Source organism: Camelus dromedarius, chromosome 9 (assembly GCF_036321535.1).
Source record: "Camelus dromedarius isolate mCamDro1 chromosome 9, mCamDro1.pat, whole genome shotgun sequence".
Taxonomy (NCBI): Eukaryota; Metazoa; Chordata; class Mammalia; order Artiodactyla; family Camelidae; genus Camelus; species Camelus dromedarius.
In genome coordinates, this window is record NC_087444.1 from 35,468,984 (window position 1) to 35,487,891 (window position 18,908).

Below are 18,908 nucleotides of genomic sequence, written 5' to 3' on the forward strand. Positions count from 1 at the left end.
TAAAAGAAGAAAAATCAGTGTAAACTAACTATACTTCAATTTTAAAAAAAAAGATTGGGGGTCTGTACAATATAATAGTCTTTAAGTGGGTTTTGGATAGCTTTAGATGAAGGTATCCAGTCGGGTGGAAGGTAGTAGAAGGAAGGTTATCGGTGGAGGGGTTTGACCACTGTCTCTTGCTCACTCCATTCATGCATTTAAATCTTTGCACACTCTTCATACTGTGTGTTGCTCTTAAGCTGTAGCACTGGGCAGAAAGAAACCCACTGAAACAGTTGCTGTCCTGTGTCTTATAGAAGCAACTGGTGTCATCTAGCAATTTGATACAAATAAGAGAAAAATCTCTTTAGCCACCGTGTACTGAGAAATGAGTCTGTACATTCACATGGTTGTAAGTAAACTTGCCCAGTGTTTATCCTCAGAAAGCAAGAACTGAAAAATGACAGCCCGGAGGGAGGGTGGAAATCTCTCTTCTAAAGTCGTAGCGTCTATTCAGCACCTGTGCCGTAGGTTTGGTATCATGCCAGTTCTACTCTACAATATCTATGTGTGGCCCTGAAACTGGCCTAAGTGTGACTTGTGGTGTTAATGATTACCCCAGCAGGTGTCTAAAGTAACTTGGTTCCACTGGGGTGCAAGCAGTTCACCCACGGAGGAGTCTCCAGAGAGCAGCATGTTCCCCTTGCTCTTTGGGGTTGGACTAGTGATTCTGAACCTAGTGACCTCTGCTCAAAGCCAGAAGACAGAACCCCTTAGTGGCTCTGGGGACCAGCCGTTCTTCCATGGGGCAGATCGATATGACTTTGCCATCATGATCCCTCCAGGAGGCACAGAATGCTTTTGGCAATTTGCCCACCACGCTGGATACTTCTATTTCAGTTATGAGGTGGGTAACTGGACTCCTCAGGCCTTGCTGGGGACTTGGTTTTTGTTTGTTTCCTTTTGTAAAAGGGGTCAGGTTTTAGATGAACACAAGGTCCTAGTTATCTTTATTCTGTGATTCCCCACCTGTTAATGAAATGGACCCACAGTTAGCTGGAAACTCTGGCTGGATGAATAATCACTGTAACATATGGCTTAGCTCTCATACTGGGGGCCATGGAAGTGTGCTCAAAGTCATGGGGCAAGCCAGGTGCCTCTTCCTGGGGAGGTAATCATCACATTTACTTGAATCTGGAGATGAGGGGAGAATACATTTTTAAAGTATTAAAATAATATGGATATGGTACCAAGTTGAATAAAAAGTCACATGAACTTTGGAGGCAGACCCAGAGATTTCAAAGATGCTTTAGTTTATAAAGTTGAGGGAGCAACATTTACTCTTGCCTTTAGGGGTAATTCCAGGAAACTGGAGAATCACTGGCTCAAGGTTTCCCTTTTGGCCAATCCTGTTTCTTTTAGGAAGGTAAATGTTTTCCAGTTGCGTTTCATCCATGCTGTAGTCCTACACCACAGGGCCAAAGGATGGTCTGCTCAGCAGTCAACTTAGAGGCTGTTCATGTCCTTTGTTCTTTATCTTAGAAATCTGTTAAACTTTCTAGTTTGTTTCCATAGTAACAGACTATGTTGATTTTACTCCCCTCCACTGTAACTTAAAATTTATTTTAAATTAACTTATTAAGGATTGTTCTTATCTCTGAATTTATAATAGAACAGTACTACTAGTCAGCTCACTGCAGCCTAGGCTTATAAAGACCCAGCTTGGGGACAGGTGCTTACTGAATGCCTTATTTATTTGCTGTCAAGCATCAAGTAAACCCAAGTCTGGTATACCACCACAGAGGTCAAAGTCGAGCAAGTTCAGTCAAGAACTCTACAGCCAGAATCAGTGTAGCCAGCTGTATGGTCTAAGACATGTCTTCTTACCAGGAGGTGCTGTTGGCATTTTGGCAATTCCCTGTCCTGCAGTAGTTTCTAATATGTCAGGATGTTTGGCATTGCTGGTGCCCCCTGCTATCCCTGCAACATCACCACTGTCTTAACCCAGGTTCCCAGTGGCGTGGGGCAGTACATCCCTGATTGAGAACCACTGTGCTGATGGCCATGGGATGTCAATCTTATCACTTAGCTAGCTTCTTGCTCATGTAGCAAGGGCTTTTATCCCTCTTCAATGTGTCTTGGCAGGTTCAGCGGACACTGGGAATGTCACATGACCGACATGTTGCTGCCACCGCACATACCCCACAGGGTTTTCTCATAGACACCTCTAAGAATGCTCGGGGCCAGATTAACTTCTCTACCCAAGAGACAGGTCTGTTTTCATCATCACAGCTATTAAAATCATGGGTTTCTTTGAAATTGAGGAAATAGTGAAGATAATAATATTGAAATTAGTTAAGTACCTGAGATGTAAAAAGCCCTGGCTTTTTCACACAGTGGATGGTGAAATAGTAGGAAAACAAAATTTAGCCTTCTACATCAAAACTCAGATTTCCTGACTGCCAGTGGCCAAGGACATTAGGCAGCAGTCCACTGGCAGTTTGGGGCAGTCACCAGGGGACTAATATTATAACTCCAGGGTCCAGAAGCTCAATTTTATTTCATCATCTCCAACTGACCAGATTATGGGAAGGTGATCAAAACAGACAATCCTATTTATGATACAAATTCAATAAAAAATGTTATTATGAGATAGTATTTCTTCCCAGGCATCAGAATACTTGAGCCAGCTACATAAAGCAGACTCAGAACAAAAGGAAATGTACAGCCATGAAAAATATCCACATTCTACAACAAAGCACTTCTCCAGTCACCGACTGGAGCCAGACCGAGCCTGTCCTCACCCTGGACAGTGCAAGTCAGTTTTAACTGCCCTCTACCAGCCAAGTATACAGAAAAAGTGTTTCTCAACAGCGACCTAAGACAACCCTGTGTTGTGTAGCACAGAAGTCAGCATTATTATTTAGCATCTTGGACGCCTATACACCAGTAGTGCCTTCCAGTCATTTCAAAAGCCAAATACACTGTCACACCTTTCTAATCATGCTCCTCCCCGACCATCACACAGGGAGGCAACCCCAGTTGAGAACCAGCACCAGTACATACCCCAAACCATCAGCCCTTGTACAGACCAACTTGCAGGAAGTTATTCAAGCAGGATAGCTTCTTTTATTTCTCTAGTTTCAAGTTCAAGATGTTATCCTAGCACTATTGATGTACAAGAAGCAGGCAAACACCATGCTCTTAATTTCAACTCAATTTGTTAAGCAGAAATTCCTTAAGAGATGTAGGAATTATAGGTTGGAAAAGAGAAGGAAACATTGTTATCTATCCAGTATAGAGCTAGAGTAATATTTGGTAAAACATAGTTATTATAAATAAAATTTAGTAAAATCAGTTTCATGTAAGGTTGTTATCTTCTGTTCAAAAAGTGGATCAGTGTACTTCTTAAGTAAAAAAAAATGCTATAGTAGCACATTTAACACTGAAGAAGTTATGTCTTGGGAAATTTACAGAGGGTGGGAGAGGGTGAGACTGAGACTTGGTAATGATCTAGGGATTCCTACAGGTTTTTATCAGCTTTGTCTAAACAATCAGCAAAATCACTTTGCTTCTGTGCAAGTGTACCTCAATTTTGGAGTCTTCTATGAGGGGCCTGAGATGGACCACAAAAAGAATGAAAGAAAACAACTGAATGATACTCTGGATGCAATTGAGGTAATTGTTTTGTGAGAAACACCCAAGCAAACTGATTTTAAATTTGGAGGAAAGATTAAGATTATGGGATTTAATATCATTTGAGTGAGGGCTCATTCGGGTAGAAACCAAACAAACAGGCAATGGGATTTGAACCGTTTCATTAGTTCTGTGACTTGGAGATCTTGGAATTCCTCACTTGTTTTACACCAAGGATTGGCAAATTATGGCTCACAGGCCGAATCTGGCCCACTGCCTGTTTGTGTTTTGAGATATAATTCACTATTTTAAGTGTACAATTCAGTAGTTTTTTAGTATATTCCCAAGGTCCTGCAACCATCACCAGCATTTAATTCCAGAACAGTTCCATCACCCCAAAAAGAAACTGCATACCTATAACTCACTCGCTGTTCCCCATGCTCCTGAACGCTGCATAATCCCTCACTAATCTACCTTGCATCTCCATAGATTTGCCTCTTCTGTGCATTTCACATGACTGGAACCATACAAAGTGGCCTTTTATGTTTGGCTTCTTTCCTTTAGCATGTTTTTAGGGCTTATCCACGTTGTAGCATGTTATCGCTTCATCACTTTTTATGGATGAATAATACTCTACTGTATACATATATCACATTTTGTTTATGCATTCATAAGCTGGTAGATACCTGGGTTATTCTCACTTTTTGGCTATCATGAATAATGCTGCTATGAACATCTGTATGCAGATTTTTGTGTGAACATGCTTTCACTTCTATACACAAAAAGTATACTCTGCTGGTTCATATGGTAACTATTTAACTTCAGGAGGAACTGCTATTTTCCACAGTGGCTGAACCATTTTACACTCCCACCAGCATTGTACAAGGGCTGAAATTTCTCCATGTTCTTGCCAATACATTACTGTCTTTTTGGTTATAGCCATCCAAGTGGACATAAGTGGTAGTAAGTCTTGTGGGTTTTGAGTTCTGTCTTCCTAATAACATGGAGCATCTTTTCATGTGCTTTTTGGCCTTTTGTAGATCTTCTTTGCAGAAAGGTCTATGCAAATCGTTTGCCCATTTTAAAATCTGGTTATTTGTCTTTTTATTGTTGAGTTTTAAAAGTTCTTTATATATTCTGGATACAAGTTCCTTATCAGATATGTGATTTACAAATATTTTCTCCCATTCTTTGGGATATCTTTTCACTTTCTGGATAATGTCCTTGATACACAAAACCATTGCCCGTTTTTGTAAATGAAGTTTTACTGGGACACAGATGTACTCATTTGACAATCACAGTTGGCTCTCCGTACCTGCAGATGCAGAACCTGCAGACACGGAGGGCTGACTGTGGGACTTGATCACCCACTACAGGTCCTGGAACCAGACTCCCCACAGATACTGAGGGACAACTGTAGGTACTGTTTATGGCTGCTTTCGTGGTACAACGGCAGTTTAGTAGTCGCAACAGAGATCTACAGCCTGCAAAGCCCAGAATGTTTACTTTTTAGCCCTTTAATAAAAAATTTGCAGGCCCTTATCTTTTACCATATACAGAGAGCAGAAGACATTACCCAGAAAGGCAATGATCTGCTCAACACATGTGTAAATCTACAGATACTCTGGAAGACCTTTCTAGTTTCAGCACTAGTTTTTCATTAGAAAATTAATTTTTTAAAGTCCAGGCCATTTTTTCACATACAACAAAACTAGCATAAACAACTCCCAATAGCCAACTTATTACATACCATAAAATTGTATGAATAAGTTACTCAACTTCCAGATAAATAAGGTTAGTGCTGGTGGGCACCCAGGTGAGACTAGATGTGGGATAGGGAGGACCCCTTTCTGTATTTCTTTTTCTGTCCCACAGGAGAGTACACGAAAGGTGCAGAACAACATCTTTCACATGTGGCGATACTACAACTTTGCCCGCATGAGAAAAATGGCTGACTTTTTCCTTCTCCAGTCAAACTATAACTATGTGAATTGGTGGTCCACAGCCCAGAGCCTTGTTATTGTTCTTTCTGGGATCCTGCAGCTGTATTTCTTGAAGCGTCTCTTCAATGTCCCAACGGTAACAGACACAAAGAAGCCAAGATGCTAAGCTCAAACAACTACAGTGCCCTGGCTCTTTTTTTTTCTTTTCTTTTCAAAATGGCAATAAAATAATAAAAATGTGTATGTTCTGAGGTTAGCTATTTCTAAAGTGTGCACTAAATGTTACCATTAAAATACTGTCCATCACATAGCATCTCCTTATCCTTCACTATGTCTGTTTAGAAATTAACAGAACTTTCGAAGGGAAAAGAGTTGGAAAAAACGGGACAAAAATGTATAAAACTGTGTTCTATATGTTGCATACAAAAACAGGAGTTGGTAGAGTGCTTTTTTGTAATTGAAAGATGTTTTATTTTAGAGACGTTACCTTAGGAATTTAAATAAGCAGTATATTCATTTTAAAATTGCTTTACAATACAGGTAGTTTAAAAAAACTTTGTGATATATTTTTCACTAAAAGTATTTTAATAATTCTAAAAATAATTTTGGAAGGCATGGGTGAAAACTGAGGAGCTGAATTCAGGGTCTGATTTCTGCTTTTCGTCCAGTCTGACAGTCAGGCAAGTAAAGATTTGTAAGAAAGGAAAAGAAAGGAAAAGAAAAGAAAAGAAAAGGAAAGAAAAAAGAAAAAAAGAAAGGAAAAGAAAAGAAAAGAAGTAAGAAAAAAATAAATATATATAACTGAATCACTTTACTGTATACCTGAAACTAACACAATATTCTAAACCAACTATACTTCAATTAAAAAATTTTTAAAAAGATTTATAGAAGTTAAGTTTTAGGAAATCAAGGTGATAAAAATAACATTCAGCCAGGGATCATACCATCCAAAAAAAGAATGATCGAGAAAACTGCTTGTAAAAGCCAAGATAATATAATCAAATTCTGTCCATAAGATAACAGAAATACTCAGTATAAGCAATATCAAAATGACTCTTACCATTTACTCAACACCTATCATTTACCAGGCACTGCACTAGGTGCTTTACAATCATGATTTCTAATTTTAAAAACTATTCTCAGAAAGACGATTAAGCTGCTTTTTTGAAATAGAAAAAGAAAATGAAGCTTATTAAAGTTTAATGACTCATCTAAGGCCATACAGCTGGTAGATGTCAGAATTGGTGTTTGAATCCAAGTTTTTCTTCCACACACACACCACCTACCATATAGAAAATCAGCAGAATAAATTGCTCTTAGTATTTTACCCAAATTTCATTTGTAAGATCCCAGACGTGACCTACTACTGTGAAACGGCAATATCTATCTTTCATAGTATTAATAAATAATTTAAAAAACCTATTAAGTTCTTACCATGAATTTGGAAAACAGTGTTATCACAGATAACAATAATAAGCTAATCCCGTCCTAAGTTCCAACAATTTAGAACCTGTTACTCAAAAAGCCCCCTGATTCAAATATAAAACACAATATTCTATTTAGTCACCATCACAAAGATCTGAAACTCCATTTTTGAGCCATATCCACATAATAAGAATCCAGCCTGCATTTTTCCATAATAGAAAGAATTTTAAACTAAGAAGTCCCTGGAGAGGTCACAGAGTTGACAAAATTCAACATGACGGTGGAGCCTACACAGACACAGGAAACAACGCTAGGCCCTTCCACACAGCCATAAGTCCTCGCGACGATTTCATTTTAAGTCAATGTCTCTTCATGCCGCACATATTCCCCAATGTCTGCTTGATGAAATACCACAATCGCCATGGGGTCTACTTTCCTGCAGTCTTGTGTAGACTTTGCTGCCACCCCAAAACCCTGGGATTCAAAAGAAGAGATACTGATTCACTCAAGTCATTCAATAAGCACGCATTGAGGTCGGGAAATAACAAAGATGGCAAAATACAGCTCTTTGAGAAATTCAAAAGGTGCTGAGAATTTAGTATCCCAAGCGCACAGATTGAAAACACACCCTTCTTGAATAAAAAGATACTTGATTTTTTAACAGCGACCATCTCTACTCACCAAAGGGATGTCTGCCATGGAGTACACCACGACCCCCTGGTACTGAGAAGTATTTTCAGTGATTCGACCAAGTCCAGATTTCAGCACATGGTTCCCATACAGGAAGGACTGCTCTGCTCCAGGCTTTATCCACACTTTATACTATAATAAAAAGAATTAAATCCAAGAGACATAAAAATGCTAACAGTTACACTCCTGCAGATAAGCTAGCAGCTGGATCTACTGTTAATTTCTTTTTTTTCCTTATGAACAAAGTTTTTTTTTTCTTTTAAACTGAAGTATAATGACTTACAATACTATGTTAGTTGCAGGTGCATAACATAGTAATTTGGTATTACTAAACGTAACAATGATCACCATGATAAGTCTAGTTACCATCTGCCATCATATAATGTTATACACTATTTTTGACTATATTCCCCATGCTATGTATTTCATCCTGTGATTCATTTTATTTTGCAGTATAAATTTTAAGGAAAAGGGAGAAAGAAGCATGTTTCCCTCAAACTGTTCACCCCCTGAGCAGAACTGCCAGGAGGTTTTCTTCAACTCTACAGTCAGCTTCTCCAATGGGCAGTTTAACAGCTCTTTTTATGAACCCCACTATGCTCTTCCTCATAGCCACCTATTTGCTTTTCTATCTTGAGCTGGGTCTACACAGATTTTTCTACTTTGCTGGAGATAACTACAACTCCACGGCCGCCATACAGGACTCCTAGCCCTGAGCCCCAACCACGCCCAAGCAGCAAGATGTACAAACATCTCCATATGCCGGCACCGACCCTAAGCACTGCCAGGGACGCCACTGTTATCTGCGTTCTGATGTAACCCTCATCCTTGACTCCCTAGTGGCAGACTGGAAACCACCCCACAAACCTTGGCATAGGGTGCAAGGTAATCCAGAGCTGTGATGTGCAACCGGAATTTGTGAGTCTTGGTGAATTTTCCGAAGCAGGTCCCCAAAGACACCAGCTTGTCCCCGGAGATATTAGCGGCCAACTTTAAAATCTTCTCACTGAAAGAAAAAGAAATAAGGTAGTGTCACATGAGGGGGGCTGGTGGGACCCAGACCCCAACCCGGGTACATGCTGACCACTCGGCCCTGACTCACCTCACGTAGTACACCCGGTCGTTGTGCAGCCTGAAGCAGTAGGTGCCGTCGGGCCTGTCGACCAGCAGCTGAAGGTTCTCCCCGATGCTGAGAGCAAAAGGAGAACTGGAGGTCCCGCCAGGACTCGTTTCGGCCCGGCGGCCCCGCTCCACCCACGCCCCTCCCCGCCACACACACACTCCCTCTTCTGCCCTGCTTGCTCTTACTATTTTGCTATCTTCTCAAACATTACACGGGTCTCCTCTTCAGTCAAAGGCCGCATTTTCCCGCTGGGTTGGAACACCGGATCCTCGTGCCTCAGTCGGCGGAAACGGAAGGTCAGCTGCCAGCCGCTCCTTGACAACTTCAAACTCTGCCTCTCTAGCTGCTTTCTAGTCGTTCCCCATGACAGCGCCCCGCAGCCTGGAGGATCATCGGGAAAAGAAAGCCAGCCGAGTAAGAAACCACAGAGACAGGAAGTTCGACACGGCTGCTTCCGGCCCTAGATTCCAAGTCAGCGCCCTTGCTGGGCCGGAGGGGAAGTGACGCTGCTGCTGGGAAGATGGCGGCGACAGCGACTATACCGTCCTCATCTACGGCTTCGGCCACGGCGACGGCCACCGCGGCGGCTCTCGGGGAGGTGGAGGATGAAGGGCTCCTGGCATCGCTGTTCCGGGACCGCTTCCCGGAGGCCCAGTGGCGGGAGCGGCCAGATGTGGGCCGCTACCTCAGGGAGTTGAGCGGCTCGGCGCTGGAGCGGCTGCGGCGCGAGCCCGAGCGCCTGGCCGAGGAGCGAGCGCAGCTGCTGCAGCAGACGCGCGACTTGGCCTTCGCCAACTACAAGACCTTCATCCGCGGCGCCGAGTGCACCGAGCGCATTCACTGCCTTTTTGGCGACGTGGAGGAGTCGCTTGGCCGCCTGCTCGACCGCTTGCCCAGCTTCCAACAGAGCTGCAGGTGTGGCGGGCCCGGCGCTAAAGGGGCTTTTAGCAACTGTAATAGCTAACATTTACGATAAATAGCTAACACTTAGCGCTTCCCATGTGCCGGGCTCTCTTCTGAGCATTTTATTAATCCATTTAAACTTCACAATAGCATTCGAGGTAGGTATTGTTATTCCCATTTAATGTATGAGGAAGTTGAGACACAGGTTAGTGACTGTCCCAGGGCACAACTAGTACGTTTCGAAGTCAGAATTGGAACCCAGCAGCACGTCCCTCCCTCATAGCACTGTTGTGAGCAATAAATAAAGAATCCATGCAAAGCACTTATTTGGGGGTCTGACATAATTGTCAGTTTAATATATGTACACATTTATGTAAACATACACACTATACACAACACACACGTACACATAGTAGTTCGGACCAGAGGCCATCTGCTCCAAACTTTCATTGATAGGAGTTTGACAAGGAAATCCTCCCATTGGTGGCAGTAAAAATTGTTTTGTAAAAATTGTTTTTTAAAAATCCTTTTTGAGCTTCATTCTGCCTCCCTTGACCTTCAGTCCATTATCCCTGATTCTGCCTTCCGGCCTTTCATGTTAAAAGTTTTTTCTTTTGAGTCTTTGTGTATTTAACAATAGCTTTTGCACGCTTCAAATCGCCTGGAATAGACAGCTATGGAGAAGAAATGGAGACTGTAGCAGGAACTAAGTTTGGACAAGAGCATAGTGGAAGATTAAGAGGCTGAGGGAACTTGGGGGTAAGGTGGTAGTTTCTAGGCTAGTTAGGGTATTATTCTGAAAATAATAAGATAGCTATTATTAAAGGAACATTTAGTCTGTGTCAGGTTCTGTGTTAAATGCTTTATACACATCATCTCATTTAATCCTCACATCTGTATGAGGTGGGTCCTATTTACTATTTTACCAATGAGGAAACAGCTCAGAGAGAGCCTAAGTACCTTGCCACAGCTTGTTAAATGGCAGATCCGTGTTCAAATCTTTATCATTTATTAGTTGTATGATCTTGGACAAGTTGCTTAAATTCGATGAGACTGAAGTTTCCTTAAGGGTAAAAGTACTTACCAGATATATCTGGTGTGAAGATTAAATCAGATAAATCATCCAGCCCATTGCCCAGTTTGTAGTAAATGCTTGGTACCTGTAGCTAAGGTTTAGATGCAGAGTAGTGAACCACCAATGTTCTCCTGATTGTTACAGGAATTTTGTGAAAGAGGCTGAGGAGATAAGCTCCAATCGCCGGATGAACACCCTGACTCTAAACCGGCACACGGAAATCCTGGAAATCCTGGAGATCCCCCAGCTCATGGACACCTGTGTCCGGAACAACTATTATGAAGAGGCCCTGGAGCTTGCAGGCTACGTACACCGACTGGAAAGGAAATACTCCTCCATCCCCGTCATCCAGGTAGCCAACGTGCCCAGAGAGGACTCACACTGATGTCCTTGTTACCAGTAATTCTGTCGTCATCACTGAACCTTTAGTCAGAAACCTTAGGGAAACTCCTTGCATGTTTCATACTAGTTTCTGCCAGCCATGCAGGCTTGATCATAAAACATACATTCATTTATTCAGTCAGTTGATAAATATTAATTTTGTGCCAGACATTGATCTAGGTACTGGGGATACACTGAGCAAAGACAAGGCCCTGGCTCTTGTGAATATAAGCTGATAGTTGGCAAATAAATACATAATATCCTTTCAGATACTGTTAAGTATCTTAAAATACACCAGGGAATGGGGGTACTCCTGGTAGAGTGGTCAGGAAAGGCTCTTCTGGAGAGAGAACATTTAAGCTGAGACCCGGATGATGACGTGAAGATGTGGGGAGAGAGCAAACCAGAAAGTGGTAAGAACAAGTGCAGTGGGCTAAGGAGGGAAGAGGTTGGAGTGTTTAGAAATACAAAGACAGCTGTTCTGGCTGGATTGCCCTGAGCAAGGGGAGAGCATTAGGAAGCAAGTGAGGGCAGGAGAACCAGGCAGGGCCTATGGGCCAGTGAACCAAATCTTTGTTGGTGAACCTATGTGCATCAATTTTAGGAAATCTACTTCATGTCAGGAAAGCAGCGGGAACGTTGGTTTGCAATATTCAGGGTTAGTGGAATGGGTTCCAGGGATTGTCTTTCCCAGCATGATGTGACTCACCTCCTGTATCTTCAGGGCATTGTGAATGAAGTGCGCCAGTCCATGCAGCTCATGCTGAGCCAGCTGATCCAGCAACTGAGGACCAGCATCCAGCTCCCTGCCTGCCTCCGTGTCATTGGCTTCCTACGGCAAATGGATGTCTTCACCGAGGCTGAGTTGAGGGTGAAGTTTCTTCAGGCCCGAGATGCTTGGCTCCGTTCCATACTGACTGCTATCCCCAGTGATGATCCCTATTTCCACATCACAAAAACCATTGAAGCCTGCCGTGTCCATCTGTTTGATATCATCACCCAGTACCGTGCCATCTTCTCAGACGAGGACCCATTGCTGCCCCCTGCCATGGGTGACCACACTGTGAATGAGAGTGCCATTTTCCATGGCTGGGTGCTACAGAAAGTCTCGCAGTTCCTGCAGGTGCTGGAGACCGACCTTAACCGGGGGATAGGTGGCCGTCTGGATTCTCTGCTGGGTCAGTGCATGTACTTTGGCCTGTCCTTCAGCCGGGTAGGGGCTGATTTCCGGGGTCAGTTGGCTCCTGTTTTCCAGAGAGTGGCTATCAGCACTTTCCAGAAAGCAATTCAGGAAGCGGTCGAGAAGTTCCAGGATGAAATGAACTCCTACACCCTCATCTTGGCTCCTGCCATCCTGGGCAGCAGTAACCTGCCTGCTGCTGTGCCAGTCACTCAGCCGGGGACCCTGCAGCCGCCCATGGTGCTCTTAGATTTCCCACCCCTTGCCTGCTTTCTCAACAATATTCTGGTCGCTTTCAATGATCTGCGCCTCTGCTGCCCTGTGGCCCTGGCACAGGATGTGACTGGGGCCCTGGAGGATGCCCTTGCCAAGGTAAGCACATACTGTTGGCTCTCTACTAGGGCCTTCTTTAGGAATAGGTGGCCAGACTTTTGTAATAAACCAGTCCATGGGACAGTGGTGCCTGCTGACTTGGAGAGGTTTAGTGTGGTTTTAGAGGTTTTTTGGTTGAGAAGCTCTCATTAGTCCTCCTTCATGGGACCTAGAACAATCCATGAAGTGACTCAGCTGTAGTAATGATTCAGTAATGTATTAGTTTTCTATTGCTACATTACGAACTCACACAAACAAAGCATCTTAAAATAACATGCATTTATCATGTCTCAGTTTCTGTGGGTTAGGAGTGCAGGCACAGCGTAACTGGGTTGGTACTCTGCCCACAAGGTTGCAGTCAGGGTGTTGGCCAGGCTGTGGATTCATATGAAGCTTGGGGTCCCCATCTTTCAAGCTTATTCACAGTGGCAGATTTCTGTTTCTTACAGTTGTAGGACTGAGGCCCTCAACTGCCAGAGACAGTCCACTCCATATGCAGTTCAGTGTGGCTTTTTGATTCTTCAAGGCCAATGAGAGAGTATCTCTCCTGCCTGAATCTCTTTTATGGAAATCTTTAACCCTCTTTTAAGAGGCGCATCTGATTAAGTCAGGCTCACCCAGGATAACCTCCCTTTTGATTAATTCAGAGTCAGCTGATTAGGGATGCTAATTAAAATTGCAAAATCCTACACCTTTGCTATATTTTATTGGTTAGCAACGAGCCACAGATTGTGCCTGCACTCCAGTGGAGGGGATTACACAAAGGGGTGGATGCCAGAGGTTGGGCATCACAAGAGCCATCTTAGAATTCTGCCTAATACAAGTAATACTACTAATATCCTAATATGGTGCCCATTTTTTACACATTTAAGTATTTAGATACTGGGATGCTTCTTATAACTGATGACATTTTATAATTGCTGTCAACCAGGTGCCAGTTATGACGTGGTTTTATAAAATTTCTGTGATGTCCTCCTGTAAGAAAGAGCAAGAAAGCATGAGCAGTAAAGCTTTTTGGGTCAATGAAATTCAGATAATAATAATTAGCTAATATTTATATAGAACTTACTACATGCCATGTAGTTCATCATACTTTACACATACTGAGACAATGTTCACAACCCTATAAGGTAGGTCCTGTTGCTGGCCCTCCTTTATAGATGACAGAACTCAGGCACAGAGGGCCTAGAGTGCTTAATTAATCCCTAGGCGCCACAGAACCAGTGAGTGGCACAGCTGGGACTTGAACCCAAGATGTTCAGCACTAGAGTCTATGTTCTTAACCCTATCACCATGACACCTGTCTGTAATGCCAGCTAGGCTCCATTACTTGTATATGGAACTTCTTTTCCAGCTCTATTTAATTCCTCCTTTACAATTTTCTAGTGGTTATAGCCTTCTGGAACTTCAAAAACCTTACTCAGTAGAAATCTTTTATAGATTCGCTTCATTTTCCTGATCCATCTCCCACGGGAGTCAGAAACAATCTATTCTGTGTATAATTTCATGGCGCTCCTCCACTGGAACTGGGAACTGCACCAGCTTAAAAAAAAAAAAAAAAAAAAAAAAACAGCTGGGTGAGAAATACATCAGTGAAGTGACAGAATTGTGAAGCTTGACCACAGTTCTGAGTTTAAACAAGATAGTAATATAATGTACTGTTTGGAATGACTTTCTTCATGAAAACTTGAGGGCTGCACATTTGTGCTTAGTTTTAAACACTGCTGATGGTAACAGACTAACCCAGTGATTGACAGTGCCCTTGTCTCATAGGTAACTAAGGTAATCCTGGCCTTCCATCGCGCAGAGGAGGCTGTCTTCAGCAGTGGGGAGCAGGAGCTTTTCATCCAGTTCTGCACTGCCTTCCTGGAAGACCTCGTTCCTTATATAAATCGCTGTCTCCAAGTACTTTTTCCTCCAGCTCAGATAGCACAGACCTTAGGTAAGAGAAAGGTGGAGAAACGATTTCTAAAACTACTTTATTTACAAAGTATATAATTAATTCACATACTAAATAACTCACTTATTTGTAAAATTCAGTGTTTTTAGTAAATGTACAGAGGCGTGTGACCATTTACCACCACCTAATTTTAGAACATTTCTATCACCCCCAGAAAGATCCCTAGTGTTCAATTGTGGTCTTTTCCCAATCGCATCCTTAGCCTCTGGCAACCACTTACCTACTTTCTGTTGCATACATTTGCCTTTTCTGAATATTTCTTATCAATAGAATCACACGATATGTTTATATCTGGCGAAGTGGAAGAAGCCAGTCACAGAAGAACCACATATGATTCCATTGATATGAAAGGTTTATAGATGTTTAAAAAAATTTTTTTCAGTTTGCCCTCACTTCCCTTTGCCAACTCTCTTTGCCTGTGAAAGGCGTGTGGAAAGCACAACTTCCCAAAGGAAAGTGAGCCAGTCGTCACACCAGCAGAGTGGCTGCTCTCCACTTACCCCCAACTTTTCCTTGGGCCTGTTACAGGGAAGCAGGTGCCTACTGAGGCTTTTGTCGCTTTCTCCATCCGCCCTACATTGTGTGCCGTTCCAGATGACTTTCAGGATCTAGCTTTACGGTATAGCTTCCTGTCCCATATCACAAAGATGACTTTTACTGTATTGAAATATGGTAACTGTGTCCGTTACTTCCTCGAAGTGTTTTTCCCCCCGTTACACATCAATATTTAAATTTATGAAAGGTTTTTTCCATTTCACTCTCCCTACCATCTGGGTCAGGCATTCCAGCCACTCAGCTCTCCAAGTACGGAAACCTTGGGCGTGTGAACGTCAGCGTCGTCCAGGAGCCTCTTGCCTTTATCCTGCCGAAGAGAGAGACGGTCTTCTGTCTAGACGAGAAGGAGCTAGTCCCCGAGCTCACCGCTCCGGCACCGGAACTGCCCTCTGAGGAGCCCCGTCTCGAGCCCGTCACCTCGGCATTCCCTGACGGGGGACGCGGGGAGGTGGGATCTGCGGAGCCGCCGCGGGCCGACGTGCCGAGCGCTGGCACGTAACAGCGCTCCCCGCCCCCAGAACCCGGGCGGCCTCGGGCCCTACTGCAGCGCCCGGAGGGAACGAGTGTTGTCGCGCGTAGGGGAGGCTGCGAAGGCATAATCAAAGGGAGAACCTCCCGGTTACTCTCGCAAACGGTTGATGACACGATCAGAAATTTTATTAAAGAATAAAGCTGATGACATCACCGAGAGGCCGTCTGCACTGCGCGGTTGAGCGTCGCCGGCGCTGCCGGAAGACGTGCGGGACTACGCTTCCCGGCTTCCCCAGCGGCGGGCCGTCGGCTACGGGGGCCGGGGGGCCGCGTCCGGGAGGCGGTTGTGCTGCACGCACCATGGGTCAGCTGGGGGCTGGGCTGCAGCTGCTGGGGTGGCTGCGGGCGCGTCGCTGCGTGGGGCCGGCCCTGCTGTGGGGGGAGCGGGCAGCGGGCGGCAGCACCCGGGCCTGCAGCTCCACACCCGCCCCAGATGGCCTCGAGGGCCCAGCGCGCCGGCGCTCCTACTGGCGGTACGTGCGGCGTCTGGTGCAAGGAGCGCCGGAGCCGCCGTACCCGCGTGTGTGCCAGGTCGGAGACCCGGTGCTTCGGGCCGTGGCGGCCCCGGTAGAACCGGCGCAGCTGGCGGGGCCTGAGCTGCAGCGGCTGGTGCAGCGGCTGGTGCAGGTGATGCGGCGCCGGCGCTGCGTGGGGCTGAGCGCGCCACAGCTCGGTGTGCCGCTGCAGGTGCTGGCGCTGGAGTTCCCTGAGGCGCTCTGCCGCGCCTGCGCGGCGCGCCTGCGCGAGTCCCGCCAGATGGAACCCTTCCCCCTGCGCGTGTTCGTGAACCCCAGCCTGCGGGTGCTGGACAGCCGCCTGGTCACCTTCCCCGAAGGCTGCGAGAGCGTCTCCGGCTTCCTGGCCTGTGTACCCCGCTTCCAGGCAGTGCAGATCTCAGGTGCGGGGCGGTGGGGTCCCTGGGGCGGCTGAGTAAGCTTATGCATCGCTTCGGCCTGTGGAGGCGGCGGCCTCAGATCCCACGAAACGGTTTCCGCCAAGTTCCAGTTAAAAGTGTAGCCATGCTGATGGCTGACCAGCGGAGCCTACGGGCATGAACAAATGCAGGACCCAGGAGTAGACGGAATGGGGACTGACGGAATGGGATGGGACAGGAGGCGCCTGTGAGAGCAGAGCTAGCCCAAGCGGGCACGTGGGTGGGGGCATGGAGTGGGGTTGGGAGGGTGGCCTGGTTCCGTTGGTAGCTTACTCCCCGTCTTCTGCTGTGTGCCCTCTCGCTCAGTCTGTTTCACACACACGCACACTTCTGCCCCAATTAGATCTGTCATGGTGGAGTGGGAGAAATGGGATCCAGCTTTGCCCAGCCCAGGGTGATAAGCCATTACTAGCCTGTCATGCCACAGGAAATTTGGTTGAATGTGGTTCATTCCTCGGGCTAGGATGACTGTTCCCCTTGAACAAGCCACTTGGGAAGGTCATTTCTCATCTCAGCCCCATAGTGAGCCCAGCAGCCTACCTGTCAGAGTTGGGAATCAGATAAGAGGCAGAGCTGAGACATCTTTTCTAGGAAGGATAGGGGCTGCTGTCTGCTTTGCTTTCTGATGTTGCCTCTTGTAAATAGGAACAGCCAGGGGCAGGGAAAGGGTAAGGGGGTTGAAATGATGCAGTTCAGCATGTCCTCACCCAGGCCATAACTTCTTTGCAGGGCTGGACCCTAGAGGAGAGCAGGTGGTATGGCAGGCAAGTGGGTGGGCAGCCCGCATCATCCAGCACGAAATGGACCACTTGCAGGGCTGCCTGTTCATTGACAAAATGGACAGCAAGACTTTTACAAATATCCACTGGATGGAGGTGAATGACTGAAGCCTTCCTGCTGCATCTGAGGATCCTGAAAATCAAGACACAAACACTTCGGCTTTGAGCTGGGCATGTCTTACTTGGTTGGCATCGATTTCGATTGGCTGTGCTCTGACAGGAAACAATGGTCTGCCAAAGCATGCCAAACTGATTTGGAGGAAGATATTAAAAATATTTGCCCTGAAATGAGCTATGGACAATACATTGCCTTCTACTTGAGAAGAAAAATAACTGCTCTAAAGGAATGGACATTTCCTGGCAATTCTGTATACAGATAAGGTGGGACAAGTAAATAACCTTTCTTAAGAGACATCATTTCAGAAAAGCTGTATCATCTATTCCCAAAGCCAAGATTTGATAATAATATAGCCCCCAAACACCCAAAAGCCATGTTTAAAAATGCAGGTTAAGACTGTGGTTGGTTGAACGTCTTCAACAAATTTTTATATTTACAAAGGGCTTGTGTGTGTGTGTTACTTGCAGAGTCTGTTTTTGACACTAATTTACCTGTGAAAGTAAAACACAGTTCAGAATGTCTCCAATTCATGGAAGACAATGTTCAGTGTTCAATGACAGTATTTACGGACTTGAGTATTCACACATTTTACCAGGTTCAGGTACAGTTTTAGGTCTCCACCTTTTGCTTTCCGTCTTTTTTTAACAGGCCTGGGGAAGAGTTTTCTGCTAAGATCTTTTAGGAAGCTGGTACTGGGCTCATTCTTTGGGTGGAGGCCGTGGGGCAGGGCTGGGGAAGGGGTGATGCAGGTTTCTTTGTGATACAAAAGGAGAGCATTCAAATGAAACCTTTCCTAAGACGAATGGCATAAACTGAAGAAGTAGTTACCTTAGGACACATCTTGCTAACCAATGCACAGAATTAAGTCAAAATAAAGCACAGATGCTCACACAGTTCAGTGATGGTGGCTGGATGCTGATGTTGAGCACCACTCCCGGTAAGGAGCTTGCCGGTGCCACTCTGGCAGCTCTGGGTGTACGCTGCTTCTGTAACAGCTTGCTGCAAAACAAAAGCTGGATGCTGTTTTAGCTTTCCGCCTTTTTTCATAAAAGTGAAAATCCTCATCAGATTTCATCAGTGAAAACAGGTAGGTCTTTCATAAAAGCAAAGTGGCTTGAAGTGAATTTTCAAAAAGTGGGGGATGCCTGTGGTTGAGAAGGAGCAATAAGCCTCTTCCTGTCACAATTAGGACAAAAAAAAAAAGGGCAGAACTTGGGTTTCCTCGTCACACTTATTTTGAAAAAATAAATTTGCATTATGCTGACCAGTGTTCAGTGTTAAGATACTGTCAGAGCTTTGTCAAGAAGTGAAGGAAACTGTTTCC

The 18,908-nt window shown here is 44.9% G+C and overlaps 3 protein-coding genes and 1 long non-coding RNA gene across 11 annotated transcripts in view; 2 read left to right on the forward strand and 2 right to left on the reverse strand.

Annotated features, from left to right (window-relative positions):
• NIP7 (nucleolar pre-rRNA processing protein NIP7) overlaps positions 1-9,235 on the reverse strand; it is a 64,379-nt gene extending 55,144 nt beyond the window's left edge. For 2 of the 3 annotated variants that reach the window (XM_010979219.3, XM_010979218.3), the window contains exons 1-4: positions 8,982-9,235; positions 8,776-8,862; positions 8,541-8,679; positions 7,665-7,805 (exon numbers count right to left, since the gene is read on the reverse strand). In XM_010979219.3, the coding sequence (XP_010977521.1) occupies positions 7,665-7,805; positions 8,541-8,679; positions 8,776-8,862; positions 8,982-9,037 (423 nt within the window). In that variant the 5' untranslated portion in view covers positions 9,038-9,235. Of the gene's footprint in view, positions 1-5,869; positions 7,458-7,664; positions 7,806-8,540; positions 8,680-8,775; positions 8,863-8,981 lie in introns of those variants that run through there. The other variant, XM_010979216.3, reaches the window with a different exon arrangement.
• Positions 8-5,863, forward strand: TMED6 (transmembrane p24 trafficking protein 6). The gene is made up of 4 exons (XM_010979220.3): positions 8-886; positions 2,125-2,251; positions 3,509-3,657; positions 5,491-5,863. Exons 1-4 carry the CDS (start codon positions 674-676, stop codon positions 5,722-5,724), a joined length of 723 nt encoding a protein of 240 aa, XP_010977522.1. The 5' UTR covers positions 8-673; the 3' UTR covers positions 5,725-5,863.
• Positions 9,236-9,272: 37 nt separating the features above from the next.
• Positions 9,273-18,024, forward strand: COG8 (component of oligomeric golgi complex 8). Of its 4 annotated transcripts, none has more exons than XM_064489020.1 (6): positions 9,276-9,711; positions 10,919-11,126; positions 11,880-12,707; positions 14,481-14,649; positions 15,196-15,286; positions 15,447-15,903. In XM_064489020.1, the coding sequence occupies exons 1-6, from the start codon at positions 9,317-9,319 to the stop codon at positions 15,613-15,615; spliced, it is 1,860 nt and encodes a 619-aa protein (XP_064345090.1). In that variant the 5' UTR covers positions 9,276-9,316; the 3' UTR covers positions 15,616-15,903. The 4 variants fall into 4 exon arrangements, with proteins under 4 accessions (XP_064345092.1, XP_064345090.1, XP_064345091.1 ...); XM_064489021.1 differs by lacking the exon at positions 15,196-15,286 and adding an exon at positions 17,417-18,024 and having other exon boundaries at positions 9,277-9,711; positions 15,447-15,623; XM_010979222.3 differs by lacking the exon at positions 15,196-15,286 and having other exon boundaries at positions 9,279-9,711.
• On the reverse strand, positions 10,023-15,568 carry LOC116154846 (uncharacterized). 3 transcript variants are annotated; one of them, XR_010382276.1, is made up of 4 exons: positions 15,435-15,568; positions 14,451-14,644; positions 14,128-14,249; positions 10,023-13,682 (listed from the first exon to the last, which is right to left on the reverse strand). It is a non-coding gene; the product is annotated as an uncharacterized LOC116154846 (long non-coding RNA). The 3 variants fall into 3 exon arrangements; XR_010382275.1 differs by having other exon boundaries at positions 13,397-13,682; positions 13,777-14,249; XR_004138886.2 differs by having other exon boundaries at positions 10,023-14,249.
• Positions 18,025-18,908: the final 884 nt, after the last annotated feature.